The sequence below is a fragment of the Numida meleagris genome, unplaced genomic scaffold (assembly GCF_002078875.1).
Source record: "Numida meleagris isolate 19003 breed g44 Domestic line unplaced genomic scaffold, NumMel1.0 unplaced_Scaffold249, whole genome shotgun sequence".
NCBI lineage: Eukaryota > Metazoa > Chordata > Aves > Galliformes > Numididae > Numida > Numida meleagris.
The window spans coordinates 230,327-257,471 of record NW_018364295.1 but is presented as its reverse complement, the minus strand read 5'-3'; the positions used below and the strand labels follow the sequence as shown (position 1 = coordinate 257,471).

Here is a 27,145-nt window from a genome sequence, read left to right as displayed (position 1 = left end):
GTGGTCAGTGCCACAGACCCAGGTGCTGGTCTGCATCACCCGTGCAAGCAGTGGGTGCTCCCAGTGACATCACACCTTTGGGAGCCAGCAGGGAACTATTTTCAGTCCCGACTGAGAGTAAAATCAAACAGAAGGTGATGATGGATGGTGGGTCTGTACAGCAAGGCTGTGCAAGCAGGTCCTTTTCGTGGTGCCAAGACATGTCTGTAAGGAATTGGAAACAAGCATGTGATTGGTGGAGCTGTGTTGGAAGTGGCATTGCTGAGTGAAACAAGGCACCTCTGAAACCAACCATCATGTTGGAGAAGAACTCAGATAACTCAGAGATGAAGCTGGGATACTGGTTCTTCTGCCAGATTCATGAACTTCAGTGTTTTCATTAATAGGATTTGGCACTTTCACAGAGGGCTGTATGAAACACGGAGGTGTTTCAGTGGCATGTGAGGAGGGATCCTGCCCCTGCCACCACAAAAAAGTAGGCATGGTTGTGCTAGTTTGACTAAGACAGGAATTTCGCTGTGTACATTTCTAGGCAATAGTATAACGCAAACAATAATGAGAACATTTGCCTTGGGGCAGGCTAACGTGTAATAGAGGTTTCCCTTGCATCCTAAGCTGAGATCAGGAAAAAGTAAATACTGAGTAGCAACATAAACTGTGAAAGGGTCTGCTTTCTCACATGTACAGCAGCTAGGGTAGAGCTGTAAACTGATTTCGTTAAGCCTCAGAGAACAGAAGAACCGAGAACAGGAACAGATAACAAAGATCCTACTTATCAGTTCTATGAAGCACTGTGCTAGCCTCAGGCACGCAAAACATACGCTTGAGTCATACACTCTATAGAGCCACAGAATCACACTCACAGAATGGCTGAGGTTGGAAGGGACCACTTGGGATCACCTAATCTCCCTTCTGCGTCAAGCAGGGTCATGCAGAGCATGCTGCCCAGGAGCACACCCAGGCAAGTCTGAATATGTGCAGAAGAGATGCACCTCTGGGCAGCGTGTGCCAGGGCTCTGCCACCCTCACAATGAAGAATTTGTTTCTTTTGTGCAGATGGAACCTCTTGGGTTCCAGATTGAGCATCTTGTCATGTTGTTGGGCACCACAGAAAACAGCCTGGCCCCACCCTGTTGCTACCTTCCCTTAAGACATTTGTGCACAATAATGAGATCCCCTCTCCATCTTCTCCAGGCTGAACAGACCCAGTATCTCCCTTAGTATCTACCTAGCTAACTTCTCAAATTCATGTTGAGTCGGCTCCATCTCCCAGGCTCTATGTCTACTCAAGAGAGGAGCTAAAATCTGAATCAGCACAAGCACAATCTGTGCTGCAGTGTCGAGATAATACTTATCTCACACTGGCCTTCGGTCTATACAGATGCCTTGCAGGCTGTGACCTGCCTTTACAAGATACCTGAGGAGGCACAAATGCAAGATCATTCTTTAGCTCAGTGCCTCCTGAGAGCCATCGTAATCAGAGTTTTCTCAAATTGGAAATAAATGCAAAATAGACTTTTAGATCCAAAATCACTAAATGTCCCGTTTGTTCTGGGGTAGAACAGAGTCAGAATTTGACGCAGAAAGCAGATCAGTAGGAGAAGGACACATCACAGTGTTTTTTTTTTTTTCTAACAATTCTATCCATTTTGTCAATGTTTGAATATCGTATGCAGCAGATGCTGAAACTCTGCCTTCCCTCAGTGTGGCTGCCTTTGAATTTATGCAGTCATTTCTTACCTCTCCACCATGTCAGGAGGCATTTTATGAATGGAGATTTGCTTCTATTGAATAAATAATTCAATTTCACGTTTTTCCCTGTTCTCATTTATTTCTTCCTTTGAAGTCAAGGCAAACAAACAAAAACCCCTAAAAATCAGTATATTGCATTCCTGGTTTGCCTTAGGGAGTGGAGAAAGACAAAATGATGTTCTCTGGATGTGAGCCAGGAGAAGGCGAAGGCTGCTGGGCTCATAGCTGCAGCCCTGTGAGTCTGCGACTGGTAGTCTTTGGCCATGTATCCCAGGTGTCATCATTCAGCATCCCTGGTTGAAAGGACCAGACAGGGATGAAGCCCTCTTTGCTGTTCTCACATCAAGCAGCTGCTGTAATTCCCTAGCTACCAGGGAACCACCACAGCTGCTTGGAAGAGGTGATATCACCAGGTGTTACAATGTAATGCCTTTCAGCTTCACGTTTTTCTTTTCCTTGCAACCTGAACCTCAGCACACTAAGGCTTGCAACTGAATTGGTGAAGAGGTGTACAGCTGAGGTGGCTCTTGAACCTTCATAGCAGTCCTGAGTGTGCTTGCAGAGCAGGTGGCAGCATCATGCTTATCCCTGCTCTTCCGAATGATGTGGATCACTCCTGGTGAGCTGGATGCTAACCATCAGGATAAAGATATCATTCTTGCATTCACATGATGTTGATGCAGATTACATCTGGATCAGTAATTTATACACTGATAATTACATACATTATCAGTATATAATCAGCATACTGATGAATGTGTTTCAGCATGCTGCTCCTTTTAGGCGACAGGGCTCTGCAGAGTTTCTTCTTGACAGTGTCTAAAGGTGATGGTGTGCCTGTAAATTAAGTTTGGACAGAAACTTTGACCAGTGCTTTCACTTGCCAGTATGTTCATGTGAATGTAAATGAGAGTGTCAGATGCATGTCTTTCTTTCTCAGACAGTTGATTGCTGTCTGCTTTGCATATTATTGTTTAACGAGAGTGCTTTTCTTGGACAGGTCCAGGTGTTTGTGGAGCATCAAATACAGAGGTGTTTCATTTCTCTCCCAAAGGATATTCTGTATCCCAGTGCTCCAAGGGAAGATTTCTAGGAGATAAATCGTGTTCTGGGAGCAGGATAGATAAGAAGAGAAATGGATGGAACTCTTTGGGTATCTTTCAGTCTCTGGAATGCTGAACCATATGGTCCCTTTCCAGATGTGTGTCTGGTTAGACTTTACATTACCTAGATATCAACTTAAAAGATTGCGTTTTTTCTTTCTTTTTTTTTCTTCTTTTTTTCTTCCTTAGCAGAAGCCCAGAAAGGCAACTCCTCACCCAGGAGAAGATACCTTGAATGGCCATCTTCCCCCGGGCTGGCAGAGCTATATGTCTCCCCAGGGCCGCAGGTACTACGTGAACACCTTCACAAACGGTAAGTGGAGGCTCCAGTGGATGTGTCACCCTAGTAGCAGGCATCTGCTGCAGGGAGTTGTCTCTCAAGTTTGTTTTGATAGTAGCTATGCTCAGAGAGTTAAAGAAATGAATGTATGACCCTGCCACCATATAAACAAAATAATTATATGTAGTCTTCTAGCTCTCTTTCATCTTAATTCTGACCATTCAAATATATCTGTGAAGCAGAAGCAGCCCTGCCATGAATGAATTAGAATATAAAACATTTTAATTTTAATTTGTACTACATTCTTTTATTTCTTTTTTCTTCAGCTGGAGATATGTGTATCTATGTATGCACATACATTTAGAGTTGTTTGACAGAATATCAGGTATCACTACCTGGGGAAAACAGAAATAGTTAATTGGAAAGTTGTTCAAGTCAGAGTCAGCTTCGCTGTGGAGTCAAAAGAAGAAAAGCTTGTGTAATGGGATATCAGAGATAGACTTTTCAGTCCATATTTCTATCTTTAAATCACTGTCTTGCTACTAGAGAAACAGACTTAACTCACAATCTTATCAGCAGCTCAAGACCTGTCAAACCTGTACCACTTTGGCTTGCACCGTCTACCTGCCATTCTGGTTATGAGCTTACAACACCATTGCAAAACTTATGACCTGCAAAACCAGATGTCTGAAACAGAAATAATGACAGGATGACAGGGGAGGAGAGGACAGCAAGAGTTCACTGTGTTTACAACATAGCCAAAGCCATCAGCCTCTTTCTGACTCACTGTAAGGGGAAGGAAGAGCCATGGGCTGTCAGTGAGCCTTATGGTCCATTCAGGGACTGATGTGCTTTGCCGCAGAAGTCTTTGTCCTAGAAGTCTGCCAAGTCGTTATTTACCTTCGCTTTATGCGTTGACATCTCACTGGACTTTCTAGAAAGCACATTACCATTAAACACTTGCCTTCATTTTGAAGCACAGTGTGCTCGGGTTCATTGACAACATCCCTGGCAGGTTGAGAAGATCATTAGGAGTTAAGTACCTGTCCCCTTTGCAATCGAGGCAGTGGTTAAGCTCAGTCCTGAGCCAGCTTGGTGATGGACCCTTACTCACTTGGCTTGAGATCAAAAAAAACAATAAGAGGTAGATGCCTCCTTTTTGTATGATAAAAGCTGTTGTCATCGAACCATATCCCAGAAAAGCAGATGCCCTGGAGTGGAGTTTCTTCATAATCTCAAGCAGCTTTTTTCTATCCTCACAAAAGTTACAGATATAGCAAGGAACAGCAGTCCCATCCTGCTTCAGAAGTCCAGGTCAGAAATCAGGTTCTCACTGAACAGGCAGGGTAGCCCTGGTACAGGCTGCCCAGGGAGGTGGTAGAATCTCCATCCTTAGAGGTTTTCAGGGCCTGGCTAACAGAGTTGTGGCTGGCCTGGGCTGTTGTTGGCAGTGATACTGCTTGGTGAGCAGCTGGGCTAGAGACTTCTCACTTCCAGCCTTTCCTTGGAGAATGCCCAAACCACCACTCTTTGCAGTCTCGCTGCAATGGGATTGCTATATGGCAAGGAATATGGTTTACAGAGTAACAGAGAAGAGAAGAGAGAATAGAAGGGGGATTTCTGTGTTCTGGTCCTTGCTTAGGGAGCACTTATGTTCTGTTTAGATGAGTGGGTAAAATATATAAATGAGTTTAGAAAGACTGATTAGAATCTAAAGCTCCTCACTAGAGTAGTCCTAAGCTCAAGCAATATTGAAGCAGGGCTTGCTCTTGTTTGTCACACTGCACTCAAAATTCATGCATTTCTGAGCCTCCCACACCTTCCATGAAGTCTGTAGCCCTTTGTGAGACAACAGTATTCACCAGCAGCATGTACAGGGACACTGTACAGGGACAACTCCAGCTTACCCGGAGTTCTTGGGCAGCTCAGTTTCTCTCAGTCTGCTCAGGCGGAATATGCTACTGCATGAAAATCTTCTGTTTGGATATTACATTTTTTTGCCAGATAATCATTTTGATGGTTTTGCTTGGGTTTTTTTTTTTGCTCTAGTTGGGATATACTGTGGTGTCACATTCACATTGTAGATGTCTGTGCTTTCTCAAAGTGAGCTGTTTGCCAAGGAAGTGTGACACCTGTAGTGTCATTTAGGCCTTAAACAAAGCAGAAGTTGGATGCAACCTCCAGAAGCAGGTGATGAAGCCCCATCCAGCCCTGGAATGAGCAGCTGGCAGGACAGTGTTCTGATTACATCTGACTAATTGGCTCTGACCTTTGTTCCTGTAAAACTGGTAGTTGAGGATATAGGCAGCTTGTTCAGTCTCATCTTGGATATGATCTGTTTTCCTTGACTTTAATGCAGAGTTGGTGCTGCTGAGCCATACAGTCACCACAAAGTCACATTTGGCATTTGAGGCCTGGTGTTTAACAGTGGGATAGCACCTTGACACTCAGAGATTATTCCTTGGCTTTGAGCCTAAGGGTACGTCAAAGATAATATGCTATAAAACTGCTGTCCCTACCTTTCCTGTGGCAGAGCTGCATTGGCATGGGTGATGTTTACAGCAAGTTTCATAGACTGGACATCTCACTGAGGCACTTGCTAGTTTGTCTTAACTGCTTATTTGTCTTGTCACTGCTGCAGCTGCTACCGGCAGTGTTTATCATGGAGACATGGTGCCAGCATACATCTCTGTCACAGAGTTTCACGTCCCTGCATCCTGATTTGCCACCTTGGCACCATTTTTTCAGCAGCAGGACCTAGATCTCTTTTCCACTGAGGTCTTTTCTTTTGTGAGGATGCAATGTAAAATTAGTCTCTCTTTATTGTAGCCAAATGATGAATGTGTGCTGGAGTATCTGAGAGAGATATAACTGTGCAGTTGCACAAGCATGGTAATGTGGAGACCTGTTCATAGAAACTAGACATGCTCCTGGTTGGCTTCTAGCCTCACCCAGAAAGTTAAAGGTATTTTGCTTGCCATTACCCACCAGTAACAGCTGATGTGAAATTCTTGGCTTGTGAGTTTGTAACCATTTTATATATCGCCCAGGAACCAGTTGTCTCTTTATTATGATGAATCATAAAAAACTATTTCAAGACTTCTTCAAGTCTTCACAAATTCTCTCAGTTCTTTTCTTTGGACCACATGCGCAGCAGCTTCCACGTAGTGACTCACAAAGGGGCTGCCTGACTGCATGTTGATTTACTAGGAAACCACTACAGGGGTGACAGCCATTTTTTGAAAGTAAATCTGGACTCAGCTAAAAGAGAGGGGACACTGCTAACCCCATCAGGAAATACTGTCAACCTTATGCATAGTGTTTTCCTCTGTGATTCTCCAGTTGAGATGATCTGAAATGATGCTTTGTCTCATCCACCAGGCATGGAACAAGAGACTGGGGGGGATCAGGAAATTCTGCTTTGTGTGCTGATGGCAGTAATGTCTCCCAGGTAGTGTATGAGCATTCCTTTTGATAGAATGTGCATGTAATCTGCACACTTTATCAAACAGTACTGATAATTTCTTCTTGCTGGACAGAGGTCCATCTTCAGCAAGAATGATGAAGTGCAGGCTGTTTTTTGATACATTATGGAAAGTAACAGCTCTGGGATCCATCCATGCAGACCAGCAGAGTGTGGATCTTGAGTGTGCCTACAAGAGAAGGATGTTAGGGATTACCCACCCAAGTGCCATTTTGTTTTGTCTCAGCCAAATGCCAGGCATAGTCAATCTATATTAATCTCATCTGTTTGGGTGCAGTGAGGCATTCTTGTTAATGCACAGATTGTTATAAAATGCAAGATTCTGTATTAAGATACATGCTGTAGTTAAACATGCTAGTAAGTCACTAGATGGAATAGCAGGGAACTTGTTGAGGCAACAAAGTGTTAAACAGTTGGTCAAACAGAGTAGTTCCCACCCATTTGAGGAAGGAATATTTGCATGTCCATGGGAGTGAGGAAGTCCTTATTTTAATGAAGACAGATGCCCAAACTGTCTCCTGGGCAAGGAAGGAGAACTGTGAGATTCACAGTGAAAAATTAAATCTGTCTGAACTCCTTTCAAATAGCTTGAGAAGGAGACTTCTGGAGCCAAAAGGTTTCCTAAAGCTCTGATGAGTGTATGTTTAGATGCAGACTTTCTTGTGGAGGGCTCTCCTTAATAGATACAGCAAGGTATAAGGTATGCTTGGAGAAGGAAGCTGTGTACCACCCTGCCAGAAGAGGATAGCATTTCAGAGTGGTAAGGGAATGAAACAGAACCTTCTGGGTTATTTTTAGTCTGAGTGATTTAATTATAATTTTTTTCACTTCTGTCTTTTGCAAACATCTGTAACTGCTCTGCTGAAACAAGATGCTGTGAATAAAGTATTTTAGTAGGATCACACATTAACATGGCTGCACTGGAAGGTGAGTTTGAGGCAACTGGGTAACAGCAAGGCATTGTTTACTGGAGGGTACAGTATATGTTTCAGCTGAGGGACCTCGACTGGACACTTTCTGCTCAGTCCTCTGCTTTCTGCTGCATGGAATAGGTGGAAAGCTGGCACCAAAGGTGCGGATCCTCTGACATGCAGCAAAATGCTGGGACATACACTTGAACAGTAAGGGTTTCTAGGGGCCTTGTTACAGTGGTCTGTACTGAAAAATGAGTTTTATTTCTGTTCTATTTCAATCCTTCTGTCAGAGAGGACTTCAGTTTTCAGTTCCAAAGTGAATGCTCTGGCTTCAGAGTAGTTTGTGTGTGTCCATGTGGATGTCTCATGTCTCCTGTTGCCAGGCTCCATGGAGCTTCCTGTTCAACAAGAAAAAACATGAAATTGTCCTGGGAAGGTGTCTGTGGTCTGTGTTCGATCAAAGGCAGTTTCACTCCCTAATGCCTCTGAAATGCCCTTTGGGGGTTTCTTTCTGTTTTCAAGTGTAGAATCTGGGCCTGCATTGGAACAACCTTTTCAAATCAAGGGTGTCTTCTCCAGGCACTGAAGCACCAAAATTGTCTAAAGCAACCATAAAACCTTGTTTTCAGCTTTGTTATACTGGCTTTTACCTTTAGCTATCTTTTTTTTTTTTTTCTTCGTTAAGTCTTTAAATCCACAAAGGAATTTCTGTATCTCAGACTTGGTCTGATCTCAGCTTGGTGAGAGAGCAAATGGTTTCAAAGAAAAGATGACTGGCTATTCTCTTGGCTTACTGCAGGTGTGGCTGGCTGCTGTGAAGACTGGAGTTATGTACTTTTTCCCTTATTTTAAATAACTTAGAATATTCCTCCTACCAAGGCATTTCTTTGTTATTTGCTCTGTGCCTCTCCTACCCACTGGGGCTGAGCCAGGCAGTGAAGCTGAAACAGAGGGAAGAAGTTACTTAATTCTGCTAATTCATGCAGAAATTTCAGAGGATAAACTAATAATAACTAGAAAAAGCAAACAACAGTGCAGTGGGAGGAGTGGGAGATGCTAGTGTGCTTTCACAGGTAGTGATATGGGGGGAAGTGGCCAGAAAGTGAGTGGAAGGAAGGGAGAGCTCGTCTCCATGTCAGAGCATCCAGGAATATCCTCAGTTCTCCTTGCCTGCAGCCCTGCTCACAGTTTATTTGAAGTTTGCCTTGCCTGTGTTCCATACATGCCTTGGGGAGCCTGTCCAGCCGCTTCCATCCAAGGATGCAGCTGCTCAGCTTCTGCCTACAGGATACTGCTACAGAAGCTGTCTCTAATCCCACCTCTGCCAGAGTCCGGAGTTACCCCAACTTGGCCTGCCACAAAACACCTACATGCTAGTGTTAGAAAGTGGTGAGGTTTTTTTTTTTGTTGTTGTTTTTTTTTTAACTTCAATACTGAGGTTAGGAAGTAAATGTAACATTGTATTTTTGGTTGAAAGGTGCTTTACTAGGTCTTCTGTAGTCTGAAGCCCACAGAGATCCCAAAGCTTCTGCTTCATTTTTATACGTGTAACATATCCCTTATGCATTACTATCATGCATATGCCCTTTGGTTATCCTTTCCTTTGTATGCCTCTCATGCATGAGGTAGAAGACAATCACTTAGGCATATGCTAACCATATGTGGAAGGTCCAGGCATAGGGTTCACTGTCTATTAATTTAACTATTGTATTTGGATATCCCCTGAGTGACAGACACGTCTTTCTCTTGCAGCGCTCTGTCTGTCATATGTGCCCAACCAGCTGCCCTGTCAGATATATCCCAGCATGGCATAGGCTGGGGCTATTCACTAAATTCAGGGTTGTGGCTGAGCCCTGGGATGGGCGGGAGCACAGCATAGGTTCCACCACATGCTCACCATGGTGTGGAGCTGCAAGGCAAAGCATCACCTCACAGAAGGTGAGCACTGGCAGAAGCAGGCTTTCTTGGCAAGGTCACAGCTGTTTTAGCATTTCCATCACCAACAAGAAGTAATTGGATGAGGCACGCACCCTCTCAGATGGCAGGATTGTGGCTAAACATCTGTGCAGCCTCCAGGCAGGACGAAGACCCCATGTGCAGCTCTGGTACAGGAAGTCAAGTCTTAAAAACAGCAAAGGCAATTTGAAAGCTGGCTGGTGGGAAAGCAAACTAAACAGAAGAAAGACATTGTGAAATTACTATAAAGATGCTGCAGAACTGCTGGGAGAATCATATTCAGAACAGTGGTTCTCAATGGCCCCTTGTCAAGGGAAGTTTGCACTGAAGGAAATCCTGCAGGGACTTCCCTAGGCTTCATTCTAGTCAGTATTTCCAGTAATGAATGGCATGTTGACATTGAAAGTACTTATTCAAATGTTAACTTTAAATGAAGCTGGGAGAGAACATTGTGTACTGCACAGAACAAGCTCAGAATTCAGAATCATGCTGCTGAAAGGGTAAGAAACTACTCAGTAAAGATGTGCTTAAGATTGGAGATTTCATCAGAACTGATTAAGTGGGAAAGACAGGCTATGGAGCAGTTTACAGACGAAGATGTATAAGCTTTGGAGGATTGAATCTGAGTGCTGGCCAGCAGGTTTGCACTATTACAAAAGCACCCAGTATTTTCCATCGTATAAATAGGAATGTTGTCTGTGAGGCATGAAGTAATCCTTCAACTTTACACAGAAATTATAAAGCCTCCACTGGAATGTTTTATCTTGTTTGGGCTCTACACTCCAGGAAAAATGTAAGCTGGCTGGATAAAGCCCAGAAGAAAGTAGCAAGAAAGATGGGAGATGTGGAAAGCGTGGCCTCTGGGTGCATGTTAAGAGGTTGGGTCTGACTGCCCAGCCAGTCCCCAAGCAGTGGCAGCCCCCCTAGCCAACTCAGTTTTATATGTTTTTCACACAATGTTATATGTTGGCAAGGTTGGGTCAGTTGTCCCGGTTCTGTTCCCTCCCAGCTCCTTGTGCCGCCCAAGTCCTCCCCCACTGACAGGACAGTTCGAGAAGCTGAAACGTCATTGGCTCTGTGCAGCCCAGCAACAACTAAAACTTCAGCATGTTATCAACATTGTTTTTCTCCTAAAGCCAAAGCAGAGCATCATACCAGGCACTATGAAGAAAATCAACCCTGTCTCAGCTGAAACCATGACAGGAGGTCAGGGAGCAAAAGCTGTACAAGTTTTGGTGCAGTGGAGTTCTGGGCTGCTCCCCTGTGTGAACACTTTGTCTAGTTCTGCTCCTTCCTCCTGAAAAAAGGAGGTGTTGATGACCAGTCCAGTCTGACAAATCACCTTTTGAAACATTCCTGGCACTGCACTACCTCTGCTACACCAACCAGCAGTCACCACTTGTCTCCTTTCTCACACTAAGTATAGGGTAGTTTTTTAGATTAAACAGGCTTTCTTTCTGTTTATAGCTCAAGCTATTCAGATATGGGAACTCAAGATATGCATTCCCATATCTGGGAGGGAATGAGATTTTAGAGACAAATAACAAGATTCTTAGGAGCCTTCAAAATACAGCAGAAGCTGCCACTATTATTCTGTCAGCTGTTTCCTGTGTTTAGCATCCTTCCACATTATCACTATCTGCCTGTGTCTTATTTGACCATACTAGTATTGCCACTGTGCATGTGATCAAATTTTCACTGTCTTTACATGATAAACACGAGGAAATTGGTGCTTAACTGAAAAGCAATAGAGTTTTATGAGACAGTGTCCTCACATTGAAAAAAAGACTGCTGGAAAAAAATTTAATGAAAGAACTGGGACAACTCCTCATGGAACAGACCAATCTGAATAGGTGAAATAGCTAGCCAACAAAAACAGCACATGGTTGCCTATCTGCACCTGCTGGCTATCGTCCTTTGAACCTAGTTGGACTCGATCATGAAGCCATTTGTTGTGGTTTAAACCGGCAGCAGCTCAGCACCACACAGCTGTTTGCTCACTGACCCCTGTAGTGGGATGAGGGAGAGAACTGGAAACTAAATAGAACTCATAGGTTGAGGTAAAAACTATATACTAAGACAGAAAAGGAACACAGAAACAAGGCTGTGATGATAACTATATATGCAGGTTGCTGGAAAAGTTATGCCTCCTATTTTTTTTCCATGGAAATGACAACAGATACAAAGAGCACAACAATATTTGATAGAGCAAATTCTTAGCTGCATATACTATTTTTTCAACACAGACATGACCATTAGCTTTGCTTTTTGCCAGTGATGAACAAGAGCCTGCATGCTGCGCAACTCGAAATCTGCACCAACAGAGGTGACCCAATGTTGCTGTCACCACTGCTGAAATGCACCACCCACCACTTCACATGCACATGTCCACTGATTGGTATCCATAAAATGGAGTGCATTTTTTTCCACATGGAGGAATTCAGTTTCCCACCTTTACTTCATCTGCACTTCCAGGACGGTATTTTGTCAGAGTGCCCCTCTGTTGCCATCTATCACATGGCATCAACATGTAACGGGATACTGGTGGGAATGTTCAACTTCTACTGCTATCCCATCGACACCTGCCTATGATGTTGTGGGCCAACATAATAAAATAGGAGGCATTACATTCAGAGCAGCCATCGTGTGTGTAAATAAATAAATGTATGCAAAAGTAATGCCTGCTCACTGACCAACACCCAGGAATACAATGTCTCCCTCTGACTGATACCCAGAAACCCCTGAGCAGTGGCCACCCCTGGCTGACTTCCACAGCTTTATGACTTTCTGCATGGTATGGAATCAGCTGGTGCCCAGTTCAGGCCACCTGGCCTGGCTCTGTCCCATCCCCTGCCCTGTGCCATCATGGTGACAGCTCTTCCCCACTGAGCAGCCTGATCCGCCCTGTCTGGGCTGAAACCAGGATAATATCCACCCCTTATTCTACATCATTTATGTCATACACAAGCCTCACCCTTTCCCATACATCCCCATTAGTTACAGATATGGTCTATGGGCCATCCCTCTAAATTGTCCATGGACAATATACCTTCTCAATCCTGTCCTCTTAGGCCCAGGTATCTATGAGGTTGTTTGGGAAATGAGTCCCATTGTCTTACTCAGTTCCTCCTGGGGTGCCTTGTTACCATAAAACTTGCTTTTCAATGCGTTTTGGGCAGAGGCATGCAGCACAGGGTATGTTTCCAGTGATCTGGTGGTTGTTTCTACTGTTGTAAGCAGATGGTGCTTGCCGTGGTGGGTTTGTGAGAGTGTGATATAATCCATTTGCCAAGCCTCCACATATTGATATTTCTGCCATCGTCCTCCATACGAAAGAGGTTTTATGCACTTGGCTTGCTTAATTATAGCACGTTTCACGTTCATCCATAACCTGTGCAATAGCGTCCATGGTCAAGTCCACCCCTCAATCCCAAGCCCACCTATATGTTGCATCTCTTCCTTGATGACATCTACATGACACACCTTTACAAACATGTTCTCTACCCAAGCAGCAATATCTTTCCATAATGCACCGGCCCAGATGGGTTTGCTTCTGCACTGCAACCACTCCCATAGGGCATTGGCAACCATCCATAAGTCAGTGTAGAGGTAGAACACTGGTCAAGGTCTCCTGTTCAGCAATATCTGAAGCCAGCTAGATGGCCTTTGCAAATTGGCTTGATTCACCTTCTCCTTCATCAGTTTCTGCAGCTCATCATGTAAGGCTCTGTACAGCAGCCTTTCACCTCTGATGCTTTCCCACAATGTGACAGGACACATCAGTGAACAGGGCATATTGCTTTTCATTCTCTCGTTGTTTGTTACAGAGTGGAGCCTCTTCAGTGCACATCAGCTCCTCTGGCAGTATTCCAAAATCTTTGCTTTCAGGCTAGCCCATAATCACTTCTAAGACTGCTGGGTGTCTGGGGTTTTCCTGTTCAAGCCTGTTGTATGATCAGTGCCATCCACTTACTCCACGTAGCATCAGCTGTATGATGTGTGAAGGGGACCCTCCATTTGAACATCCACCCCAGCACAGGCAGTCAGAGTGACAAAAGGAGCTGTGCTTCAGTACCAAACACTTCTGAAGGAGCTCGGACCCCTTCGTAAGCTGCCAGTATCTCTTTTTCAGTTGGAGAATAGCTGGCCTTGGCTCCTCTGTGTCCTCAACTCTAAAACCCTAGGAATCAACCTCGAGTCCCCCCTGAAGATTTCTGCCAGAGGCTCTGGGTTCTCCATTCTGCCCAGCTGTGGTGTAGAGCATGTTTTTTACATCTTGTCCTGCACAGACTGGCCTAAGGGCTACTGCATGAACTATCTCCTGTTTAGTTTGTTCAAAAGCTGTTGTTGCTCAGTCAGGGGCTCAGTCACATGGGGCTCAGTCAGAAGTTTTTGTTGGTCCCTTGATAGAGAGGGTTTACAATCAGATGGCAATCTGGAATATGCATTCTCCAGAAACCCACAATACCTAATAAAGCTTGTGTTTCCTTTTTGGTCTTTGGTGGGGACATAACAGTTATTTTATTGATCACATCCATGGGGATCTGATGACATCCATCTTACCATTTTATTCTTAAGAACTGGATCTCCTGTGTAGGTCCCTTAACCTTACTTTGCTTTATGGCAAAACTGGCTTTCAGGATTTGGATTATTTTCTTCCCTTTCTGAAAAACTTCTGCTGTGTTGCCCCTCACGATTATGTTGTCAACATATTATAACTGTTAAGGAGTTTCCCCTGTGCCAGGACAGTCTGGATCAGCCCATGGGAAATGGCTGGACTGTTTCCACCCCTGGGGCAGTCAATTCCAGGTGTACTGGATGCTCCATCAAGTGAAAGCAAACTGTGGTCTGCACTCTGCTGCCAGAGGAACTAGGGAACTGATATCACATTGGTGATATCAGTTGTGGCTGCCTTTGACTCTAGTTCATATTAGAGTTCTAGTATGTGTGGTACAGCAGCACACAGAGGTGCTGTGACTTCATTCAGGCTACAGTAGTCCACTGTCAGCCTCCACTCTCCTTTTGACTTTTGCACTGGCCACATGGAATTAGTGAATGATGAACGAGTCTTACTGATTACTCTTTGGTTCTCCAGTTGACAATTCAGCATATGGATGGGAACCAGGGAGTCCAAGGTGGTGCATTACTGCCAGTGGCATGCTGTTATGGTAGTGATTGGCACCTGCTCCTTCACTCTTAGCAATCCCACAACAGAAGGGTCCTGTGAGAGACCAGGCAAGATAGACAGTTGCTCAGTGTCCTCCATCTCCAGCACAGCTATACCAAAAGCCCACCGGTACCCTTTTAGGTCCTTAAAGTACCATCTCCTGAGGTAATCTATATATGATAGATATGATGCACAGAGCCTCTGGTCCGGTCACAGTGGGATGCTTTTGCCAGTCATTTCCAGTTAGGCTCACTGGTCACCAGTGTCCACTAGAGCCTTATATTCCTGTGGTTCTGATGTGCCATGCCATCAAATCCACACAGTCCAATAAACCTACTTGTCCCTTTCCTCCATCTGGCTGGTTTTGTATTCATCACTCACTTCTCATGAAGGCAAATCTAAAGGCTTATTATCAACTTCAGAAATGGGATCAGATCATCTTCTTTATCTGGGATACTGCCTACTGGAAATTGGAGCAGCCATTTTCCTGGAAGAACCCCCTTTTTCAGTTTTCTTCCTCGCAGTTCACAAGCTCGGGCCTCTAGGGTAAAGGTTGATTTTCCATCCCACTTCCTCATATCCTCTTCATGGTCATGCAGATGAAAGTACAGGGTGGCATGTGGTGTGTAACCACTATATTCTCTCTCTCAAACACAGGAATGCATACTTCTTATAGCTGAGATACTGGTCCATACAGGTGAAGAGGAAGGCATATTGTCTTTGAATTAGTTGATCTCCTGGGACAATTTCTCCACAGCTGAGACACAAACCTGTAGGGAGAAAAAGAGATTTTCTTCATATTTGTTGAAGTAGCCTAGGTAGTTCATCCACCGTTGGATTTTCTTCAACGGGTTACTGCTGCCAGTGTGTTGACATACAGTGTTGGCGCACTACCTACAAATTTCCACTGCATGTGCTGAGGGTACCTGATGTCATCTGGAACTTGGGATAAATGATTGTTCAAGTCAGTATTATATGTCACCTCCAGCACAGTGAATTCCCTTAGGTACTGGATACCTTTTTCCACGGTGCTCCACTTGCCTGGGTAACGTAGCAGATCTTCCTTGAAAGGAGATCTTTCCTTCACGGCTGACAAGAGTCACTTCATAGGGTAAAGGATTGTGTCCTTTTTCCAATTGCTTTGTCAGTGCCCTATTCCCTAGAACGGGATCCAAGCTGCACAACAAGTCCAGACTACTGGCCCTCTTATCCCAGCACTGGAGCAGTGAGGTGACAATGTTCTTGCCTGGATGACGGCTGAAGTCTTTTCACATATCTTGCAGCTCACCCATAGTTAGAGGTCAGACAATTATTCCCTCCTTTGTGAGTTTTGACTTCTTCCTCTTGTCTCTGTGGGTAGCCCTGCTTCATCCTCATCTTCTTCCATCCTTGTTTTAGTAGGAGTTTCTTTTCATACTAAATGAGATGACTTTCACACCCTTTTTTTTTTCTTGTGTATAGGGGCAACTGATACTGGTTCTCTGGTTGAACTGCAGAGTCTGTTGAAGAGGTTGGAGCAATGGCAGGGACTGATGCATTGTCATCAAATCTAAGGGTGTTGAATAGTATTGAAGAGGGGTCAGTAGGCATGGGCCAGGCCCCAGTACACTGTAGTGATTTGTGCCTCTCTAGTGAAGTTCCAAAACACTGGGGGTATCCTCTATTCTAGCTGCCTGCCCATACCATCCCAAACTCCCTGCCAGACAGGGAAAAAAAAAACAGGAGACAGTGGCAATCACCCTGGTATTTTAATTCCTAAACTTCTGAGCCAACCCAACTCCTTCCCACCCTCCCTCCCTTCCTCTGCCATCTCTCTGATTCATTTATTTGATTTAGAAGAAAATCAGAACACAGGAGCTTTTGTTATTTCTTCCTCATCAAATTTGTGCTGACCTTTGTCTTGGTGTCACCTCACCAAAGAGTGGTGATTTCCACCCCTGAGAGGTCAGCTCTCCATCTGCACTTCCCTTGGGCTAAGAGTTCAGATCCAGACCTGTTTGGATAAACATGAAATAAGGCCTCCAGAGACTGCCAGTTATCTTGTGGCCTTCATAGCTGAAGTGAACTGCTCAAGACCCAGCTTGGTGAACACCCCAGGGCCCTCTGCAGACTCCTATATCTCTGTCTGTGACTCAGGTGAGGAGTTGTGATGTGTGTTCTTAATGAAGAGAAGCTATTAAGTGTTTAAGTGAATTGCTGCATACCCCTGTTTGGTCCTTACAGCCTGTGTCCCTTTTATCAAGTTGGCTGAGATTGCTCATTGCTCCTGTGTATAGGGATGTCCCTTCCCGAGACATGGACCATTACAGCAAGTCAGCCAGAAGCTCTGTTGTTCTGCTGAAATTACAGGAAATGCGTTTCTCGAGGCTGGTCAGGGTTGCAAAATCACAGCGTGCGAAGCTTTCAAAACCTTTCATGTACATGAGCTGATGGAAGGACCGAGAATAGGAAGAAATCCTGTCTGGGACAGTGTACAAAATAGAGTGCTAATGTTTACATTCAACCTTGATCACATCTGAACAACCTCTGGGTGATTTGGAGGCTGATGCATGTGAGATGAAATAATTTCTGCCCTGAATATGTTCCATCTGGCAGTCAACTTACATGTTGATATTTTGTGGAGTTGGCTTCTAGCTGGAATTTTCAGAGCCCAAAGCAAGAAAAATAGCACTGCTCTCTTCTGCCTGCATTTCTATATAGTACATCAGATTTGGTTCAGGCAGTGATAGGACTGCTGATACCTGTGTGCAGTTTTCTAGGGCTGCGTCTCTCCCCTTCTTTGCCCTTCACTGGCATCATCTGAAAAAAAAACATATATTTCTACAGTAATTCCTAGTACAATATTTTCTTACCCATAATAATTGTAGTTCTGTGTTGTGATTTCAAATGAGAAGAGACATGAGTTGAGGCACAGGGAGATGTGATGGGGAAGATAAGTGAAGGGGCCAAGAAGGTAAACTTAAGCAGTCAGGATGGGAGGGTAGAGATACTAACTGGTTTCTGAAAGGTGTAAGGAACTGTGTACTTCACAAAGCCTCTTAAAACTATCTTCTATGCATAGATAATATTTACCCATCTCTAAGAAAACTGAAGAGAGCAATCTCCTCTTCTTTGACATTCAGTTAATCCACTTTTTGACAGGAAATTGTTGTAAGGCATTGACTGAATTGTGCTGGCAGAGCAGAGGAGAATGCACACAATCTGGATTGAAAAGGCATGTGGAAAAGTTTCCAGGCTTCATAGCACTGGTGACATTGGTGTGTTTTTTGAGTGGAGAGCCCTAGAATTACTTTGCTGTGCAAAGTTTGAATGTACCATGCGTCTGGAGTGCACAACTACAATGCAGTTAAGCATGTTGTTGCTCAGTGTCTTTGGGAGTGGTTTACTACTGTGTGTGGGTGGTAGATTCAGCTGGAAAATATTTGATGATGCTGAAGAAATTCTCTGATGTGCTGCAGCTGTAATACCTCTTGCATTAGTCAAACAATAGCACTCCAACTACCTTGCCCACCACATTAAAGATGACATATACTTATGACACAAATGTTTGTGTGACTTGCTGCCATCTTGCATTCTCAGCTAAGGTCAGCCTTTCATGGTGCGTCCTTATTTCTAGGCTTTTCTTGTCTGTGGTATTACATTCTCATTTACTGAACAGCTTGTTGTCTCTTGGAAAGCATGAATTTCACTTTCACGTTATCTTCATCATAATTAAGGCACATTTATTCTCATCATCACAAAAACAGTCACTGAAAGTTATAGCTGCAACCAGTTGTTTCCTTGAGAGGAATCTTGAGAAGCCCAGGACTTCAGAGGCTCAGGAGAATGTTCTCTATTTGCCCGAAGGAATACATATTCCTTAGTATCCTCCTGGTTCCACCAGCCAGCTTTTCTACTTCTGTCTTCCTGGGTATCCATTCCTACTTATTTTGTTATGTCATTCACCTTTATTTCACTGAAGCCCCTAGTTCCTGGCTGGTCTCTGATCCAGCTGTGCAACCATTGCAACCTGTAGCCTGCCTACCAACCTTAGGAGGATCAGAAACAGCAAGCTGTGCTTTTCCAGGCAGTGCTCGAAAACTAGCTGAAAACTCACTGCCATAAAGGTATCACATTTCCCTTGCAAATGTAGTGTTTGATGACCTTAAGCACACTACAGCTGGTGAACAGCTGGATTCCTTCCATCAGGCATCCTGTTATCTTTGTTTTGTAAGGAAGTTTCCCAGTGCACCAAACTAGTACCTGCTAAAACATCTCAGTCTGAGTGGTTAAGAACTGACATGTCTAAGCCCCCTTGGAACCCACAGCTGGAAGCTCCACTGCTCTTCATCCTTGTTGCACCTTGTCCATAGACCACTGTCATGTGAATGGTGCTTAGCACAACATGTACAAATAAGAGATAGTAATAGTTGTTTTAGTCATGTTTTATGCAATACCATTGCCATTAGGACTCGTTTGGTCACAGAATACACATGGAAACTCAAAGGGACTTACGCATGTTTTGAGGTTCTCCATCCTAAAATTTATCATTCACTAAATTTATGTCTCATAGCTTCTATACAGTGCCAGAGATGAGAGCACTGTAACCTTAGGATGTCACAAGATCAACTATACTTTCCTAAGGTACATAATTTTTAAGTATTGTAAGTGGATAAAAAGGATTAAATTAAGAAGCACCAGGTGTAAAGGAAGCCTCTTTGCTGCACTATGATAAGCCACAGCTTAATTAGAACATGAAAGCAATTTTAATAATGCTGCATTTCACTGGGTAATTGGAAGATGACAACAGACTAAGCAAGAGAATATTGTGACCTGTAATCTCATATTTGCATTTTCACTGATGCTGTTGTGAGAAGGGAAAAGAACTGACTGGATGCAAGGATTGGCCATTGTCCAGAGGAAATGCATACGGAATCTATCCTGCCAGCCCAAGCATAGCCTAGAAAGGATATGGCTAAGTGTGGCATTAAGGCTATTAATAATACATTGGCCATTTTCTGACTTTGCTTCCAAGCTTTACCAAATCTTGAACTTTTTATTTTGACAGAATAAACCAGAATTATTTTATCTTTGCTTGGTTAGAAAACAACCTCAAAGCCAAGTGTCATGCATTGGGTGACCTCTTTCCTGTAAGGCAATCAGTAATACGACTCTGGAAAACAATGAAGATGGTCAACACTTCCAGAAATCTTTACTTCTGAAGTACTGGTTGCTATGCCTGAAGTAAGAGATGGAAGGAACATAACAATGACTTACTCTTATACTTGTTCTGCCTAATAATTTTCCATCTCTCTGAGGGAGTTTGGAGGGATTCAGTCTGCAGGTTGAGATTTTTCTTTTGTATCTCACCAGCCATAGGGAACACCCACGCAAACCAACTAAACTTAAGAACTGCATTTGAGACACTACGTCCTCTGTGGAAGCAAGTAAGAGATGACAAGCATTGTTACTGTGTTTTTTCTCCTACTGATAAAACCTACTGGTGACGGTTTCCCTCTGATACAGTAACCTGCCCTGGTAAAGTGGCCTAAATCCTAGGAAAACAAAGCAAGTCTCAGGAAATGCCAGAAGTTGCACTGCTGCCACTATCAAGCTTGAAGTACTGCAATATCAGGCTCGCTTTTGTGTGGCATGATCTTTGCAAAAGGAGGGGCATGTTACAAGTCCCCATGCTCATTTTAAATGATACTTTGAAAGATGAAATAAGGATTTGTCAGTAGCTTTTCCCATGCTGCTGAGGTAGTAACAACTCTCCTATTTACACAGAAAATTTCAAGAAATTGTGTTTCCATTGCAATATTCAGGGCCAGAGAATAAAAGCTATATTGCAACCTGTCTCTGCATTGAATTGCCTGTAGCAATTGAGTTGGATTTGAGTTCTGAGACTGCAGCTCCTGCTGAACTAGTTCATGTACTACATCATGCTCTACTTTCAGCACTGAAGAGACTGAATCTCATGTTTCATGCAGATGCAGAGAGATTTGGATCTGTCATTTCTGCCTGCTTTTCCTGTCCGTTTAAATTAAGTATGAAGATGGAAGTAAAGATCAGGGCCTTGGGAGGCCTTGATCTTACTGCGAAGTGGGAACATACCATGTAGAGGACAGTGCTACAGTTCAGAGGCTCATGCACAGGGTGGTTGGTTGTACCTTTTAAGCTGTTGTTACCCCAGCCATGTACTTCCGGGCTCAATGGGTTAAGATGTTGGAGCACAAAGAAAGAACAGAAGAACCCATTCTGGTCTGCAGGAGGTCAGGAGGGAAGAGCCAGAATCCTGAACTGCACACTGTCTCTGTGAACTTGTGAGACCTCCTTATTCAAACTAAATTATATCTCCTTGTGCTACATGTCCTCTATGGAACAGGAGGAAAATATTTTCATTGTACTCTCATTTACCTATTCCTTCTGCATCTAAAGTGTTGAATGTTTTACTCTAGTCTTAGGGCATTGCAAGTTATTTCCACTCCTTTCATGCACAAACAAACATGTTTCCTCTGCCTTTCATTAGGGCTGTTTTCCTCCACTCACAATATCAAGGGGTGAAGCATCCTTAAGCCTTTTCTGACTCATCACAAATGTGAGGAATATCTTAGCAAGACAGACAAAGATGCAAGAGCACTGACAGCAGTCTGCCTTTTTCTGCTGGGTGAGGTGGCCTCCCAGCAAAGTCAGGTGAAGCATGGCAGCGTCAGGCAGCCTGGAGGTTTGGACTGTGGAATCCAGTGCTGTGCAGTTAAAGGAAACCTGTTTCCAGAGCAGGCATGTTTGCACTCCCTCTGACTCACGGGTCCAACCAAATTTTGGACTATAAGGAGACACAAACAGGCAGCAAACCTTGCCAAAAGGGCAACACAGCAGGGCATGAGCAATTCAGGATGTTCCTGGAATGCACTGATGGTAACTTCCTTCTCCAAGAGATCCAACAAAGAGGTGCTGTGCTGGACCTCATTCTCACCAAATGGAGAAGTTGAACGGGAATGTGAAGCTCAAGGACAGCCTCGGCTGCAGTGATCATGAAATGGTAGAGTTCAGCATCCTTAGGGCAGCAAAGAGAGCACACACCAAGCTTACTACCCTGAGCTTCAGGAGAGCAGACTTGGTCCAGTTCAGGGATCTGTTGTCCAGTGAAGTTTCCACTGACTGGATAAGAGGAAACATAACACCCATTTTTAAAAGGGGAAAAAATAAGAGAGGGCTCTGGGAAGACCTTACGGTGGCTTTTCAGTACTTAGAATTGGCCTACAAGAAAGCTAGAAAGGGACTCCAGGGAGTATAGTGATAGGACAGGGGTAATGGCTTTGACCAAGAAGTTAAAGGGGAGATTTAGGTTCAATGTGAAGTGGAAATTCTTTACCCAGAAGTGACGAGGCCCTGGCACTGCTGCCTAGAGAAGTGTGAGTGTCGCATCCCTGGAGGTGTTCAAGGTGAGTTTGGATGGGGCCCTGGGCAGTCTGAGCTGGTGAGTGGCAACGAGCCCATGGCAGGGGCTGGGGCTGGGAAGGCTGTAAGGTCCCTTCCAACCCAACCGTTCTGTGATTCTTCAATTTCACTTTGAGTAAGTGGCTTTCTACTGCCTTGCTTTTAGTAAGTAATTTATAAATATCTCCTATGCCTCCATCTCAGGGCTGTAAGACTTCTTTCTGTTCACAGAGCTCCTTCACAATCCAAAGGGTGACAAAGAAACTACTAATTATTCCTTCCGCTCATTGACTAAACAGAATAATTATTGTGTGACTGATAAAGGAGAACAGAACTTGTCAGTGTTGGTCTGCCAGTGCTACATTACACTCTCATAGAGTAAGAGGTTTTAGCTTGTTGCTGTCATCCTGTCTGGAAGATTGGATGAGATATAAAATATTGACTGATATTGAATATATTCCTAAAAGGAGATACCATTGTTTTACCACAGGATTACAGCTAGTCTTCAGATTTTCCAGGATCAAAATCTGTATTTGATACTCCAGCTCAAGCAGATGTCTTGGCTGTATCAAATAGGATGCTATCTCTCACCAAGTCGTCTCTTTGTGGTTGTGGAAAAACATCATTTTTCCCCACATGTGTTCACTTATAATAATGACTAAGCTGCAGAGAAATTCATAATGTTGCAATTTCATCTTGGTGAATGTGGTAGCTGTGGCTTGCAGTAGGTGGCAGCACGGCAGTACAGTCTTGGTTTAGGGTCGTTCTACTCGTGCTTGTGCAGCCTCAATATCACAACTACTGTGTGCACAGAAAGGGATCTTCTTTTCTCTCAGCATTCAAAACAAGAGAGGTTTAAAACATTCCTCTTCTTCTTTTCATTTCCTGTCCAATAAAATGTTTCTATTTTATACATTTTATAGCTTTCTTTTTTTCTTTTTCAATATGCATTGCTCTACAATCAATTTCTGTATTTTGAAAATACATAATACATAAATATGTATTTTGAAAATCACTAGGTGCTTTGGAACACATTCACAACTATGCTAACTGCTGAGCAATGGGTTTTTATGTACAACATTTCTGCCTTCAAGTTATGTATATGGAGTTTTTGTATGGCAGAACACCAGCTCCACTACAGCCAACAGGAAAGCAGAGACCAGTTACTAGAAGCAGCTGGGAATTTTGACCAATTAATTATGTTTCAAATTTATTTGTCAGGTTTAAGTCCATTCCTCTGTACAGTCTCAAAAATGCTAAAGCTATGCTTGCATAAAATATATATGAAAGTAACTGAAGTAACTTCTTACTGCTAATGTCCAAGCGAGTTATGATAAAAATGTATTACCCTGTGGATTGCACTTTGGCACTGCAAGAGTAGACATCGCAGTTCCCCTGTACAGAGTTGCTCCTAAACCTCCAAGAACTTGTCTTCAAGTCAACTCATTTACAATATTTAGTAAACAACTATTTACACTAGAAAAAATAACTAAAAATGTGAGTAGCACATTCTAGCGTTTACTTTTACAATGCAATAAACATAAATCAGATTTTACCTATTTAACCACACATAGGCATGTTTTAAGCCAAGCTGACTCAGAAAAGACAACTCTTATCACTTGATTTTCCTTCTGTTTAGTTAACACATTCCAATCCTGCTCACTGGCCAAGAGTGAAATTCATTAATTTGCTACCCAATTCACAAAAAGCTGAGAATAATTTAAATATTTCCTCAGTGATTCATCAAAGCTTCCAGTCCACAAGGCTTTCCATTTGCAAGAGAAAAAAATAGTCAAAATATTTTGATTTGCAGGCAAAATAAGAAGAGAAGGGCAAAGCAAGCAGCAGAGTGTGTATCTTTGGGGATGTGCACACCATAGATTTGGGGGTGTAGCACCTTCCCCCTTCTGGGGTCTGCAGTTCCTGAAATGAGGAATTTGGGATCCCCCTTTTTCTGAAATGAGGAGCCTAAAGCAACACTTAAGTAAATGTTTGTCAATATGTACGTGAATGAATGTGTATATGAAAATAGATAAAACAGCACTTCCTCAATTCTCTCAGCCTCTCCTACCCTAGAATCATAGAATAGCTTAGACTGGAGGGACCGTAAAGATCATGTTGTTCCAGTACCCCTGTCATGGGCAGGGTTACCAACCACCAGATCAGGCCGCCCAGGATCCCATCCAACCCAGCCTTCAATGCCGCCAGAGATGGAGTGCCCACAACCTCTCTGGGCAGCCTGTGCCAATGCCTCACCATCCTCTGAGTAAAAAACTTTTTCCTAACATCTAACCTAAATCTCCCCTCTTTTAGCTTAAAGCCATTCCCCCTTGTCCTGTCACTATCAGATATTGTAAAAAGTCGGTCCCGCTCCTGCTTATATTGCTCCCTTCAAGTACTGGAAAGCCGCAGTGAGGTCTCCCCAGAGCCTTTTCTTTTCCAAGCTAAGCAAGCATAACTGCCTCAACCTTTCTTCATAGGAGAGGTGCTCCAGCCCTTCGATCATCTTTGTGGCCCTCCTCTAAACCCTCTCCAATGGCTCCTTGCTGTACTGACAGACCCAGGCTTAGGCACAGTACTCCAGATGGGGCCTCACAAGGGCAGAGCAGAGGTGGACAATCACCTCCCTCTTCGTGCTGCCACCCCTCTGTTGATGCAGCCCAAGATACTGTTGACCTTCTGGGCTGCAAGTGCACACTGCTGGCTCATGTCCATCTTTTCAGCCATCAGGACCCCCAAATCCTTCTCAGCAGGGCTGCTCTCAATGAGCTCTTTGCCTCATCTGTACTTCCTTTGTCCACCAACGCTGTCTCTCCATCCCAAGTGATGTAAAGTCTTTTCTGATATTTTTTTATTTCCTAGTCACAACCTCATGTGACCCAGCTTGAAAGACCAAGAGTGGATAGCAGTCCTCCACCTTTATCATACCTGGTATCCTCTTCCTGATGTCCTGAATGCAGGCCTGTTGTCACCTGCCAATTCCCATCCAGAATATTGAGACATGCAGGATTTCAGGCTTTGGCAGAGTTAGATGGCTCCTGGATGGTTTTTGGGAATCATAGTTTGAAATGAAGTGGTTGGTACTTTGACTTGCTTATTTTCTTAGTTGATATTGCCTGGCAGCCAACAGTATTTATTTTTGTTTGATACCAACATATTTGTTCTACAGGAATGCTGGCTTGGGCTTTATAGCTACACTTTTAGAGAAGTTGCTGTTCTAATTCCACTATCTGCCATTTGCAACTTCAATGACATTTTGCAATAAAATCTTCTGTGTTTAGCATATGGCCAAGGACAATTTTCTGTTTGCTAAGAAAATAAGCAAAATGACTAAAGTAGAGGAGAAAAGAGGGAAAAAGCAGCAGCAGTCTTTTGAGTATCAAAAGTGGTGTGACATGCATTTGTTAAGGGACCCAAGTGGAATTTGCCAGCGCAATTGCCTTTTCTGAGGGGGAAAAAAGTGCTGTAGTCTGTGTTCCTGTCACTGAAACTACATCTTTGAGTCACAGCTGTGTTCCACGTGGAGAGCAGGGTCAACGGCAGTGCAGCTCAGTCCCTGTCCCCAGGCTGTGCTGTGTCAGACTGGCCGCTGTGCCCACAAAGGCCACAGATAGAGTCCAGACGGGGCTACCTAGAATCTAGCTAGAAATGCTGCCTGCATGGGTTGTGGCAGCTGTGGCCCTGCTTTCCTCCAAGTGGCCCTGAGGTAGAGCTGCACTGGAGGGACCAGTAATGCTGTTGCCACTGATCTCAGCTAGCTGCTGAGGAGTGGGGCTGGGAAGGGAAGGCAGAGGGATGAGGGAGGAGATGAGGAGCATGAGGGCACAGACACCCTCCTCATGGGGTGCAGCCCTGGAGTGGAGAACACTGAGGGTAAGAGCCATTTGTGTGTCACAGGCACATGATGCTCTTGGCCTCTGTCACCCTAATGCTGCTGTTTCCCTCCAACAGAGACAACCTGGGAGCGGCCAAGCAGCGTGCCTGGGACCCCGAAGAGCCCTGTGACACAGCAGAGCCCAGCAGGTATTGTGTGTTGCCATTCCTGAGTGCTGCGTTGGGTGAATCGCCTTCTCTACCAGTCAGTATAGCAAATAAAAATGTTGTGATTAGACGGGATTTGTATTTCACGTACAGAGTCCTGCAGAAGAGCAAGGGTGGTTGAGGCTCGTCATTCCAATCCATTCTGCCACTCTGTTTCCAAATGACAGGTCTCTTGGCCTGCCCCACGTACCTCTCAGGGCTAAGATGGTCCCTCCTGGGGTGCAGAGGCCAACAGGGGCACATCTGCCTCTCCCTCCTGCTTCCTGCAGCCATGGGAGCAGCAGATGCAGGGAATGTGGGCTGCCTGCAGCTACACCCTGCACAGCATGTGTGCATGAGGATTGTGTTAACACGTGGTAGCTGGAAGGCTGTCCAGTTCACCTCTGGGAGAATCACGTAACAGAATCAGCTAAAAAGCTGCAGGGGCTGCACAAAGACACAGCAAAGCAGAAATTGCACTAGAATAAAAAGGCCACTTCTAGCAACTGACTGTAAACAATGCAGTCTAGAGAATGTCTTTGGCCAATTTTTTGTCAAAATGATGTGGGTCTTTATTGACTGAGCTGAGTGGGAAGTGTGCTTGAACAGTGTGTTTTGTTGTGACCAAAGGATATGTAACATAGCTGTATACCTACTTTTAACCCTACTTTGAGCATTATTCTTTGCTCATTATTTTCCAAACATAAAGTGCCCTACAGCTGTGTACATAAATCCTAAACATCTTACAAGGCATGCCTTCTTGGCATCAACAGCCCATTTCCATTAAACCCCTGCTTTTTACCTACCCTGCTTCTTCAAGCATCTCATTTTACCAAACTACAGGCTGCAGGAACTGTTTGGCATTTCGGAGCCTCTTTTTTGACTCTTCCAGCTCACTCACTCCTGTCATAACCGCCGATAAAAGCCTGCTGCAGGATGCAGAGGGCAGAATGGGCCCATGGGCTGAGTATCAGTAGAGTACACACATTGATATTCAATTATGTGACTTATTTTTAAAATGTGTAATTATACATCTGCAACCTGCGGCAA

General features: G+C 44.0%; 1 protein-coding gene across 7 annotated transcripts in view; it reads left to right on the top strand.

Moving 5' to 3' along the window:
• GAS7 (growth arrest specific 7) overlaps window positions 1-27,145 on the top strand; it is a 112,428-nt gene that overhangs the window by 39,195 nt on the left and 46,088 nt on the right. For 4 of the 7 annotated variants that reach the window (XR_002433923.1, XM_021382490.1, XM_021382488.1 and 1 more), the window contains exons 2-3: window positions 3,045-3,168; window positions 26,027-26,098. Coding sequence is in view for 6 of the 7 variants with exons in the window: in XM_021382490.1 (XP_021238165.1) it covers window positions 3,045-3,168; window positions 26,027-26,098 (196 nt within the window). In the remaining variant the exon portion in view is untranslated. Of the gene's footprint in view, window positions 1-3,044; window positions 3,169-7,306; window positions 7,380-26,026; window positions 26,099-27,145 lie in introns of those variants that run through there. The other 3 variants (XM_021382489.1, XM_021382492.1, XM_021382493.1) reach the window with 2 other exon arrangements.